Raw genomic sequence first — 13,549 nt, forward strand, 5'->3', positions numbered from 1 at the left:
ACGGGTGTTTAACATTGCAGATTGAAATGATTTCTTCGCAAAATCATCCAGTGTTTTGTTTTCTTTTGTCGGCGATGTGTTGGAATATATTTTCGATTTACGAACCTTCTGCATTGCCGACTCATCTACCACGGTATGATGTGATAGTGGAATGGAGAAATGGAAGGGAGAATCTTTCATTCTGTATTTTAGATCAATTTTTCGTGATGTCGGGAGGATGAACAATATAGTGTCCCACAACTTTTCTATCAGCACTGTTAAAACTGGATGCTGCGGTAGGGCTACTGGTTTAGTCGGTGCATCGAAAATGTTTAATATTCCTAACATTTCTTGACGTGGGTCAGGAATCCTCCTTGTTTCCACTTTAAGCATTTGACTGAACTTTTCTATGAACTGTGAATATGTCAGGTCTTCTGGAGGTGAAGACGGTTCCGGGGGTACCTCTGCTGGATCAGACAAGTAACCCGTGGAGGAATTGGAAGAGAAATCTGAATCCGAAATTTCCTCAATTGGAGTTGGTGGTGAGGTTGGAAGGTCCTTTGGTGCTGGGCCTGTAAGCACTGGATCTTCCTGAACTGTCAATGATGTGGGAGGTGACAGTTGAGGTGGTAATTGAGACTTTCTGTTGACTGCAGGAATTGAGTCAATATATTTGTAATTTGAGACATGGCCTGATTAGTCAGTCCTGACGTCGATGGTGTATGTGATGGCTCTGTATTCGGTAGAAGAGAAAGCCGAATTATATCCACCTATGAGCGTCTTTTACTGGTAGTTTTTTCAGGTGGGACAATTCGGGGAGACGTCTGAGGTTGCTCCGGGGCGAGGGCGCCCATGGAAGTCAGTGAAACAGACAATAATGCCCCCGATGATGTAGGAGTCGTGCCAGATGTGAGAGGTGGTGAAACATCTGGATCTGACACAATTAGCAAGGATGGTGACGCCTGTCTTGGCCTTTTATGTCCTGAGTGGTGTTTCTTTGGTGGTTTTCTACGTCGAGTGCGTCAGCAAATCGCTATTTGCGCCGATGTGCGACAACAGCGTCGATGGTGCGTTGATCGGGCGAGGATGCGACACAGTTGCCTCCTTGTTTCGATGCGTTGGGTGCATCGAAGATGCATCGGGATGGCGTTACTTTCTATGCAGTAGTATCTTTTGCGTCGGTGCTCCAGTCCTTTGTGGTGCGTCGATGACTTGACGCTTTGGAGTGGAGTCGGCACGCTTGTCTTCTGAGCGTCGATGTGTCAACTGCATCAGTGAAGCATGCGGCCGCGATGCCACCGACTCATCCCCTGCGCCGTGTGCCGATTTTTGGCAGGCGAACAACGGCGGGTGTTCTGACCTAGGGTGTCGACTGAGGAGGCTCTCCTCAATGAAGGAGACCGTTTCTTCCTTTTTGGGCCTGTGGATGATCTTACCGAGGCCTCAGAAGGGGCATAAGAGGCCAAAGCTCTGGATTGAAGTTCCTGAAGCTTGGCAGCCCATTGGCGCTGGGCTCGTGGGGACATGCGTCCACAGTCCGCACAGTTTGCCTGGTCATGGAAGGGTCCCAGACATAGATAGCAGGAAATGTGGCCATCCGTGGCCGACATTATTTTGCCACAGGAACAAAATCTGAAACCAGGACGTGGCATGTCTCTGGCTGTGATCGAATTTATCCAAACTTCTGTTTTGATTTGTTTTTTGTTTTTTTTTTCTTCACAGAAACTTTTCAGTCTCTCAGGAGAGTAGAGCTCCGCGTGCTAACTGTCGCGCGGAAAAAAAATGACTGAGGATCCTGAGGCAAATCAGAGAAGATATAAGAGGGAGCAACTAGCTGAAAGACTTTACTAGACTTAGAGAGCTCCGCCACCTAGTGGCACGGAAGACATTCCCAGACAGTATGGCTAATTCAGCTGCTTATCTACATGAAAACTTTTAAAATCTACCCTTTAATGTGGGTAAAACCTATTGCCAATTTAATAGCATATATTGTAGCAATTTTCACAAGCCACTTAACATGTGTAATGTGTATTTACACATGTTAAACCCAATTTTAAGCGTGCAAATGTTTTAGAAAATCAGTCCCTCTGAGTTTTCTTATGATTAAAGTGAAGAGTAAGTGATATGTTATATGATTTGTTTGCATATTTTCTGAACAAGCCAGGGAAGTGACTCTAAGTTACTACTTGAGCAGAGACAAATTATATAGTTTACTCTGGCTCCTTTTGGGGGCCTTTCCCTCATTTTTGGTTGTTGTTTATTATTTTTGAGGTTGGAGGTTTTTTGTTATATAATAAACATGTTCTTCATGTAGGAGAGATCCCTGGATTATATACAATAGAAGAATTAGAACCACTGCTCTCCCCTCTGAAGGACCAGGCTTCAGAAGATGGCTTTATGGGACCAATATTCAACTATTTTACTTACAGTAAGCAAATTTTAATATATCTTATGTTAAAAGTTTTTTAATATTTTAAAAGAAATAAATTATGTTGGTAAGAAACATTATCCCAGGACAAGCAGGATGCTAGTCCTCACATATGGGTGACATCGGTAATGGAGCCCTATGAAAGGAAAAACTTCTTTCAAAGTTTCCCTGAAACTTTTGAATGGCACCGGAGTGCCTATTGAGCATGCTCAGCATGCCATGATATTCCCTGCCACAGGGGTCTCCCTTCAGTCTTCTTTTTTCTGCGAAGCCATTAGCATCGCGGGTTAATTGGAGTCTTGAGGTGATTTTCACCTACTTAAAAAATTCGGAAAATTTTACTTCAACCGCAGGGGTTTCCCATATTATCACCGGCGGTAACTTTTTCTGCTGTCGGTTCCCGGCCGGGAACGATATTTTTTGGGTTTCGCCGTCGACGGCTGTCCGGCGCCATGGCCTCTGGCTTCAGAAAATGCCCAAATTGTGTGAGGACCATGTCGATTACCGACCCTCACTTTGAATGTGTTCTTTGCTTAGGCAAAGATCACAACATTCAAACTTGTAAGTCTTGTGCTGAAATGACTAGTAAAGGTCGTCGACTTAGGGCCGAGAAAATGGAGCAGTTATTTTCTATACAACTGCTTCCACGGGCGTCGACTTCAGCTCAATCATCTCCATCTGCTTCAGTTCGTCAACTAATGTTGAAGCAGAAACGTCCGGAGGCGGGAGATGCCTCAACGTCGTCCCCGTCGATATCATCAAAAGCATCGACTTCGGGAAGCGAGAAGCAAAAAGAAAAACACCGCCACCAGCATTGACGGCGCCAGGCAACGGTGACCGAGGATCCTTCATCAGGTACGGCCTCTCCAGCAAAGAAACCCTGGACAGGGACTGAGGCTCCGAGGCCTAGTGATCCACGGCGATCCCCACCGATATCGGTGCTGGGCTCCGAACCTCCTCAGGGCCCTGAGGAGGTATCGGCATCGCCAACACCGCCTCCCTCCACAGCTGCTCTGTTATCACCAGCTGTGAGAGTGGAACTTGACTCCTTTATTCGTCAAGCGGTGCAACAGGCTCTGCGCGATGCCATTCCGCCACAGCCATCGACTTCGCCAGCGATGCCGATTCCATCATCATCGATGCCGATTCCATCACCATCGATGCCGATTCCGTCACCATCGATGCCGACGACACCGACGAGGGCACGGGAACCGGTACCGATGCCTACCCCGGTACATTCACCGGTGCCGCATTTACCTCCACCGATTCCTTCCTCGGTACCACCAGCACCTACACCGGTGCCCACACCACTACTACCGATGCCAGCACCGGTACCTAAGGAAGATATCTCCATTCTACATCCAGTTTTTAATAAACTGGACACACTCCTGGATATCCTCACAAAACAATTACCACAGGATCCAGTTCCAGGCCCATCTGGAGTGCCAAGACCCCCTAGGCCTCGTTCACCTGTACTACCAATACATCCTGCAGAGCCAGTCACTCACCATATACCACGTGACATGCCTGTGGACACCAGTTCTGAGTATTCTTCATATGAAGAAATATTTTCAGAACCCTCTCCACCTGATGACCACAGGAAGTCGCCGCCTGAGGACCTCTCCTTCAAAAATTTTGTTAAAGAGATGGCTGACACCATTCTTTTTCCTATTCAAACGGAGGTGGATGCACGTCAAAAGACCTTGGAAGTCCTACAGTTTGTGGACCCTCCCAAGGAAATGTTAGCAGTTCCGGTACACGAAGTCTTCCAGGAGCTGCAATACAGGATCTGGGAGCATCCAGGTTCGGTATCAGCGGTAAACAAAAGGGCTGAGGCGACGTACCTTGTACAACCTATTCCAGGATTCCAGAGAACACAGTTGCCTCACCAATCAGTGGTCGATGAATCTGCCCAAAAGAAGGCAAAAAGACAAAAGTCCCACTCCTCTATACCACCTGGGAAAGAGAGTAGGTTTCTGGACAACCTAGGAAGGAAAATCTTTCAAGGTTCCATGCTGGTCTCAAAAATATCATCTTACCAACTATACATGAACCAGTACCAAAGGAACCTTTGGAAGCAGGTTCAGGAACTCTCTCTCTCTCTCCCGGAGCAATATCAGGAATCCTTCCAGGATATCATACACAAAGGCCTCAACTCTGGCAAACATGAGGTTCGAGCAACCTATGATTGTTTTGAGACTGCAGCAAGACTATCAGCATCTGGTATAGCTGCAAGAAGATGGGCATGGCTCAAGGCCTCTGATCTTCGCCCAGAAGTTCAAGAGCATTTGTCAGATCTATCATGCTTGGGGGATAACCTCTTTGGGGAGAAGATAAAAGAAGCTGTGGCAACCCTGAAGGACCACACTGAAACATTAAAACAGTTATCTTCTCAACCACATGACACTCAGCCTTCTACCAGGAAATTTCCAAGGCGTGACACTCGACGGCCTTATTATCGCCCACGTCGATATTACCCCCCAGCAGGTAGGCCCAGACCTAGTCGGCCAACGCAACGCCAGCAGCCTAGACAAAGGCCTCCACGGGCTCAACCACCTCCACAAACTGCCACTACATCTGTTTTTTGAAAAACCCCAGAGAGCAGCGGCCAGATCAACCCTTTTCCCAGTACACCAGTAGGAGGTCGAATAAAACACTTCCACAACAATTGGACCTCCATCACCACTGACCAGTGGGTGTTATCCATCACAACCCACGGTTACAAACTGGATTTCCTTACTGTCCCCAAAGAAAATCCTCCACTTCCATCTTGGACAGTAAATCAACATTCCATAATTCTTCAAACAGAATTATCCACCCTTCTGACAGCCAGGGCCATAGAACCAGTTCCTGGACCTCAGAAGGGCAGAGGATTCTACTCCAGATATTTCCTCATTCCAAAGAAAACAGGAGGCCTTCGACCCATCCTAGACCTCAGAAATCTCAACAAATTTCTCAAAAAAGAAAAGTTCAGAATGGTATCCCTAGGCATCATTCTACCTCTTCTTCAAAAGGGAGATTGGCTCTGCTCTCTGGATCTTCAAGATGCGTACGCTCACATCCCCATCTTTCCTCATCGCCAATACCTACGTTTTCGAGTACTAAATCAGCACTTCCAATACAGAGTGCTGCCATTCGGCCTTGCATCAGCACCACGAATATTCACAAAATGCATGGCTGCTGCAGTGGCACACCTCCACAAGCAAAGAGTGCACGTGTTCCCTTACCTGGACGATTGGCTCATCAAAAGTCAATCAAAAGAAGGAGCTCTCACTTCTAGCAAGCTCACCATCCAAGTGCTTCACTCCTTGGGATTTCTCATCAACTACCAGAAATCCCATCTGTCACCAACTCATCTTATACAGTTCATAGGTGCAGAACTGAACACTGCAATAGCAACAGCTTTTCTTCCAAGAGACCGTGCTCAAACACTTGTCCTCTTGACTCACAATCTTCGCAACAAATTCCAGGTAACAGCTCACCAGTGCCTCATTCTTCTAGGGCACATGGCTTCCACAGTTCATGTAACTCCCATGCCCAGATTGACCATGCGACTACTGCAATGGACACTCAAAACACAGTGGATACAAGCCACTCAACCAATGTCCACTCCCATTCATATCACACCAGAACTCAGAGCTGCACTCATCTGGTGGACATCAATGAACAACCTGCTCAAAGGCCTACCTTTCCAGCAACCTGTTCCACAAGTGACTTTGACTACAGATGCATCCACCTTAGGGTGGGGAGCACACATTGGTCATCTAAAGACACAGGGCAAGTGGACAAAGCTCGAAGCCTCTTTTCAAATAAACTTCCTGGAGCTTCGAGCTATACGTTATGCGCTACATGCGTTCAAGGATTGCCTATCACACAAGACTGTTCTGATCCAAACGGACAACACAGTAGCCATGTGGTATATCAACAAACAAGGAGGGACTGGTTCCTACCTTCTTTGTCAAGAAGCAGCACAGATTTGGGACTGGGCCCTGACACACTCAATTCTTCTAAGGGCCACTTATCTAGCAGGCATCCACAACGTAGTGGCAGATCGCCTCAGTCGTCAGTTCCAACCGCACGAATGGTCCTTGGATCCAACAATAGCATCCAAGATCTTCCAACGCTGGGGTCAACCGACGATAGATCTCTTTGCATCCCAGCTCAACTACAAAGTGAACAATTACTGTTCTCTCCTCTGGCAGCAGAACAGCCTACCAAAAGACGCATTTGATCGCCATTGGAATTCAGGCCTGTTATATGCGTATCCACCGATACCACTCATAACCAAAACACTAGTGAAACTACAACAAGACAAAGGGACCATGATACTCATAGCCCCATATTGGCCTCGACAAGTATGGTTCCCCACACTGCTAGATCTCTCAGTCAGGGATCCAATTTGCCTGGGAGTAGCTCCCAATCTCATAACTCAGGAACAGGGTCAGTTGCGCCATCCCAACCTTCAATCCCTGTCCCTGACAGCATGGATGTTGAAAGCTTGATCTTACAACCTCTCAACCTTCCATCCGCTATATCTCAAGTACTTATAGCGGCACATAAACCTTGCACTAGAAAGAATTATTCCTACAAATGGAAACGGTTTACATTGTGGTGCACTCAGAAAGATTTGGATCCTTTCACTTGCCCCACTACCTCACTATTAGATTACCTTTACCATCTCTCAGACTCTGGTCTTAAGACGTTATCTGTAAGAGTACACTTAAGTGCAATCTCAGCTTACCATAATAAGCTAGAAGATGCACCTATCTCCACACAGCCTCTCGTCAGTAAATTCATGAGAGGCCTCACTCACTTTATTTATTTATTTATTTATTTATTGGTTTTTATATACCGCCGCTCATCAAAGATATCACGTCGGTGTACATTAAACCTCCTGTTCATGCCCCAAGCACGCTATGGGACTTGAATGTAGTGCTAACCAGACTTATGCGTTCTCCATTTGAACCCATAAATACCTGTGACCTTAAATACCTTACTTGGAAAACGGTATGTCTCATAGCCATCACATCAGCTAGAAGGGTCAGCGAACTTCAAGCTTTAGTCACATACAAACCTTTTACAAAATTCCTACATGACAGGGTAGTCCTCCGTACATATCCAAAATTCCTTCCTAAGGTTGTCACGGAATTTCACTTAAACCAATCAATAGTTTTACCTACATTTTTTCCTAGGCCTCATTCCCATCAAGGTGAAAGAGCCTTGCACACTTTGGACTGTAAGCGTGCGTTATCTTTTTATCTAAACCGCACAACGGCCCAAAGGAAATCCACTCAACTGTTTGTTTCCTATGATCCAAACAAACCAGGTAAAGCAGTGGGAAAGCATACTCTGTCAAACTGGCTAGCAGATTGCATACAATTTTGTTATGAAAAAGCAGGCCTTACTCTTCAAGGGCGAGTAAAAGCACATTCAGTAAGAGCAATGTCAACCTCAGTAGCACACCTTCGCTCTGTACCTATTATAGACATTTACAAAGCAGCAACATGGAGTTCTCTTCACACCTTTGCAGCTCATTACTGTTTAGACAAAGAAGGAAGACAAGATTCAGCATATGGACAATCCGTCTTAAAGAACTTGTTTCCAGTTTAATCCCAACTCCTTCTACATCCAACCTGCTGTGATCTCGGCTGACTCATTTCATCAACAATACCTCACTGTTGCTTCAGCACAAAATGACTCAGCCTCTAGCTTGCTAATCACCCATATGTGAGGACTAGCATCCTGCTTGTCCTGGGATAAAGCAAAATTGCTTACCTTGTAATAGGTGTTATCCCAGGACAGCAGGATGTAGTCCTCACGAAACCCACCCACCACCCCGCGGAGTTGGGTCCGATACGTTTTATTATTTTATTTTTTGGCTAAAGCTTATTGCTACAAAACAAGACTGAAGGGAGACCCCTGTGGCAGGGAATATCATGGCATGCTGAGCATGCTCAATAGGCACTCCGGTGCCATTCAAAAGTTTCAGGGAAACTTTTAAAGAAGTTTTTCCGTACATAGGGTTCCATTACCGATGTCACCCATATGTGAGGACTACATCCTGCTGTCCTGGGATAACACCTATTACAAGGTAAGCAATTTTGCTTTAAAAACTGTGCCAGACACTATTTAAAAATCACTACAGTCTATTGAAGAGTTTATAAGTGTGTGCTAAAATTGTGTTTATAGTGTTAATCCAGAAAGTATGATGTAGAGAATTGGAGCAACTCACTAGTCTGCACTATTACAAGATAGCTCTGGACAAATCCTATTAAACATCTATTAATCTGCAATAATTTTGCAAACTACCAATAATATACCGGCCATAGTGTCAAATTTATTACCATAATTAACTGCTTTTCTTTGTTTGAAAGCTCCCAAATATGTAGCAATAAAGCTTTTACAGAAAAAAAATGCTATTCTTGTTGGCAGTAGTGATAAAAAAATGTATATTCCTAAATGGAGAATCTATTCCCTAAGCTATTGGCACTCTGTCACTGATATATTTTTTTTGTTTGAGCTATTATATTGTTAGAAATCTAGGTGCATTTTAGACACTGCTTGTAAATTCTGGGAAAAATAACCTGGTCCTGAGAAAGAAGTCCATATTCAAAAGGTTTGTCCAGTTAAGTTTGGGACTTAGCCAGACAAATCTGGAGTTTTAAATATCATTCCTTGCTCACCAGGTATGTTTTAACTGGATAAGTCAATACCCGGCTAAAATTTACCTGGATAAACTGCATGGGGGTGGGTTTTAAATTTAGCCAGGTAGCCCTGATATTCAGTTATGTTTAGCCAGATTAGTCTGATCATCATGGTGACCAAGTCTAAAATTATCCCAGTATGTTTACCCAGATAACTTCAAACGTAGCTAGAGATATTCATCATTTAGGGTGTCATTTTCCAAGCGGATCGCACGCGATACCAAGATCGTGGTGGAGTCGGGGGCGGCGTCAGCACCGGAAGAGGAGGAGTCGGGGCGGCACCGGGGCTGACGCTGCGAAGGCTTTGCCGACAGCGAAAGGTTCACGTCTTTTTCGCTGCCAGTTTCGCGACAAATAACTACACCTTTTATGGTGTAGTTATTTGGCGCAACGCTGGCAGCGAATGTACCACGGAGGTGCGATCGCTGCTGGCTATTGCAGGACTGCCCCGCCATTTCGTCCCCGTTACCGCGGGAATCAAAGAGCCCGGCGGTATTAGTAAATCCAGCCCTTAGCCAGATAAGTATAAATTAAAAAAAAAAAACTTTCTTAGGCAAGAAGCATATAAATTCCCCTTTCCTCACTCCCCCAAGAAATTAATAAAATGTACTATGGGCTGAGTATTCCACCTCCTGCCATCCTCCATCCCCTAGGAAATAAATCTCCTTTTCCCAGACACTAACAAAGAATAGTATAGCTAGACCTACAGGGCTTCCTTCCATTTCTGAAGAAGAATTATAACTTGTAGTGTGGGCTAAGGGCCCAATTCTTCATCCACCCCACACCTTCACTTAAAAAAATGTCAAATTCTCTCCCATCCCTAAACCCAAAAGGGCCCCTTCCGTTTTTGAAGAAGAATTATAATTTGTTGTGTGGGCTGAGGACTCGATTCCTCATCCACCCCACCCTTCCAGCTTAAAAAATGTGTTGTCAAATTCTTTGCTACTCCTAACTCCCCCCCCCCCCCCCCCCCCCCCCGAAAAATGGCCAAAAAAAACAGCGGGAGGAAAGTAAGATTGTATCTTCTCCTGCTGGGCTGAGTAGTAAATGTCTATATAGTGATCACCCATGGAAAAGTCCAGCTTAGCCCTCAATCCTGAATGGGGATTTATCTGTTCATTGACAGCTGTTAATGAGTAGAGCAGACCAGCAGGAGGAGGCGTAGATATGAACCTCTTTTCCTCTCATTGGACTTTTTACCATTTTGAGGAATTTCAGGATGGTAAGTGGTGGGGGAATTTAACAGAAGTAATTCTTGTAAAGTGGAGTAAGGATAGGAATAGGCCTAAGTTATAAATTTATTATTTACGTTTTTCAAGGGGGTCGGGAAGGGGATCGGGAAGGTTGCCTTGCTGGCCTCTCTACACTTTTAAATTATTTTTTGAGGGCAGGAAGGAGGGGGAGATCGGCCACACTACATTTTATTTATTTCATTGTAGGTTCAGCAGGGGGAATGCTCAAACTATTTTCCATTTTATTTATTTTTTGGTGAAGCGGGAAATGGGGGAATCATCCTTGGGACATTCACATAATGCCAAATATAACCTTCCCTTCCTCACTTACGGCCTAATTTGAAAAGGTCAGTGCACATTGAAACTGAGAGATATGTGCATGGCTGGGCCCTGCGCATGACACACGCATTTTTAAAGGGTCACAGCCACACGCATATCTCCCGGTATGCGCCAAAAACGGCTTGAAAAAAAGGGGGTGGGCCATGGCTGAGGTCTGGGTGGGGCTTGTGAGGAGTGAGGACGGTCCAGGACAGCGCTATAGGTGCTGTCCTCCTGATGTGAGCACCGGCGCTGACCAGCCCATGAAACCTACTACTGCTCTGGAGAGCACGTAAATAAAGAAACAAAAATAAAAGTTAGTTAGAGGTGTTTTAGGGATCAGGGAGCATAGAGGTAAAAGGAAGTAGGTTAGATAGGGAGTTTAGAAACTGGGGAAAGGCCCTATTGCATTGCCGCGTGCTTCTTAGAAAATTCCCTCCCTTTATGCGCATGTATGTGAGGGTAGATTTTATAACAATCGCGCGTCTAAGCGCTCATGTTACAAAATCAGCACTTCCTTGTGCACATGCGAGAATTTACCTATTAATTTCTGACACATTTGAAGCATATTATCTACTAAAACATCCATATTCTATTTTATTTATTTCTGGGAGTGGGGATTGACTCACGCTATACTTTTGAAAGTACTTAGCAGGCAGAACGAAGGGGGAGATCAGCACCACTAGCCCCCCTCTTTGTTTTTTGTGTTTTTTAATTGCTGTTTTCAGTTACGCTTGCAACTTTAGCTGAGTATGTTCAGTGGGAGACTGGAGATGTATGTTTTAGTAGATGTATGAGAAATTAAGCGATATGGGAGAGGCTTATATTAGGCATTACATGAATGTTCCAGGCCAAGCAGGCTCCTCAATATAACCACATTGTAGTAGCTAGTCTTAAATTAGAGGAAAGGATATTGGTCCTGTTACCCTCTATTAAAGGCAAACTGAAGGGCAAGTTCCATATGAGTTTTTAGAAAAGTTAAATCAGGTGAAATATAAGGTGTATCAACTGGTTAAACAAAATAAAACCTAAACTTGGCATATCAGTCTTCTTAACAGGTATAATACCCAGACAAGTGCCTTGGTAATGGGAAAAGTAGGTTAAAATAATTTTGAGCCACACCCTCAATGAACCATAGGAGGCATGTTGTAAAAATAGGAGGTCATTTGTTAGGTAATCAGAAAAAAGAGTTGAGGGATGCTCGCTCCCTAAACTAAGTGCTTAAATTTAGAGGGATTTTTTCCTGAATTTAAGAATATATAGTTTTTAGATCAAAATTCCTCCAAGTTTACAAACTTAAAACTTAAGGACTTAAATTTAAACCTGCAGTTCATTTGCCTGGATTTAGATGCCTAAGTACCCAATGGTGAAAAACAGTACAAAGAGGTACATTTTAAGACTTGCATTCGGGCGCACATATGTGCGCGTTTGTTGCCACTCACACATGGACACGTCCATTTTATAACATGCGCGTCTATGCGTGTATACGAGCGCATGTTATAAAATTGGCTATACGCGCTTATATGTGCGCACAATTTTATATTGACGTATGCATATGCGCGCAAATGCCGCCTGGGGCGCGTACGTGGGGGAAATTTTAATAGCTATGTGCACCAATGCAATAGCTCTTTATCCCAGTTCACTCCCAGTTCGCCCCAGTAAAGGAGAGGATTCCCTAATCCACCTAGCTAACTTGCCTCTTTTTTTACCCTGTTACCCTGACCCTTAAAACCCTGCTGACTAGCATATTTTCTTTGTTACATGAATTAACACACCATCCATAGCAGAAGTAAAGTTGCACAGTAGGGGACCCCGGTGCACGTTTGTATTCGTAACTACCTATGCGCTGGATTAATGCTATAGACCCAGCGCACCCATGTCCCCCCGTGCCCCCACCCAAACCATGCCCTCGCCCTGCCCCTTTTCAGCAAAAAGATTTTTGTGCCCGTAATGAGAACATAAGAACATAAGAAAATGCCATACTGGGTCAGACCAAGGGTCCATCAAGCCCAGCATCCTGTTTCCAACAGTGGTCAATCCAGGCCATAAGAACCTGGCAATTACCCAAAAACTAAGTCTATTCCATGTTACCATTGCTAATGGCAGTGGCTATTCTCTAAGGGGCGGATTTTAAAACCCCTGTGCGCCGGCACGCCTAAAGCCCTGGGACGCGCGTAAGTCCCGGGGCTTTCGAAACGGGGAGGGAGGGGCGTGTCCGGGGGCGTTCCCGAAACGACGCGGCGTTTCAGGGGCGGGCCCGGGGGTGTGGCACCGGCCTGGGGGCGTGGTCGAGGCCTCCAGACCACGCCCTCGGGACCGGAGGACGGAGCGGGGCTGCCGGCGACGCGCGCAAAGGTAAGGGGGGGTTAGATAGGGCCGGGGGGGTGGGTTAGGTAGGGGAAGGGAGGGGAAGGTGGGGGGAGGACGAAGAAAAGGTCCCTCCGAGGCCGCTCCGAAATCGGAGCGGCCTCGGAGGGAACAGGCAGGCCGCGCTGGGCTCGGCGCGCGCAGGTTGCACAAATGTGCACCCCCTTGCGCGCGCCGACCCCAGATTTTATAAGATACGCGCGACTACGCGCCGGTGGCGCGAACAAAAGTACCGACGTGCGTATTGTTTTAAAATCCGCCTCTAAGTGAACTTAATAGCAGGTAATGGACTTCTCCTTCAAGAACTTATCCAATCCTTTTTTAAACACAGCTATACTAACTGCACTAACCACATCCTCTGGCAACAAATTCCAGAGTTTAATTGTGCGTTGAGTAAAAAAGAACTTTCTCCGATTAGTTTTAAATGTGCCCCATGCTAACTTCATGGAGTGCCCCCTAGTCTTTCTACTATCCAAAAGAGTAAATAACCGATTCACATCTACCTGTTCTAGACCTCTCAT

The 13,549-nt window shown here is 45.5% G+C and overlaps 1 protein-coding gene across 1 annotated transcript in view; it reads left to right on the forward strand.

The window, feature by feature from the left end:
* DYNC2H1 (dynein cytoplasmic 2 heavy chain 1) overlaps nucleotides 1-13,549 on the forward strand; it is a 1,848,033-nt gene that overhangs the window by 821,828 nt on the left and 1,012,656 nt on the right. Inside the window, exon 51 of the mRNA XM_029602426.1 lies at nucleotides 2,294-2,407. Within this exon, the coding sequence (XP_029458286.1) occupies nucleotides 2,294-2,407 (114 nt within the window). The remainder of the gene's footprint in view (nucleotides 1-2,293; nucleotides 2,408-13,549) is intronic.

This window comes from Rhinatrema bivittatum, chromosome 5 (genome assembly GCF_901001135.1).
Source record: "Rhinatrema bivittatum chromosome 5, aRhiBiv1.1, whole genome shotgun sequence".
Taxonomy (NCBI): Eukaryota; Metazoa; Chordata; class Amphibia; order Gymnophiona; family Rhinatrematidae; genus Rhinatrema; species Rhinatrema bivittatum.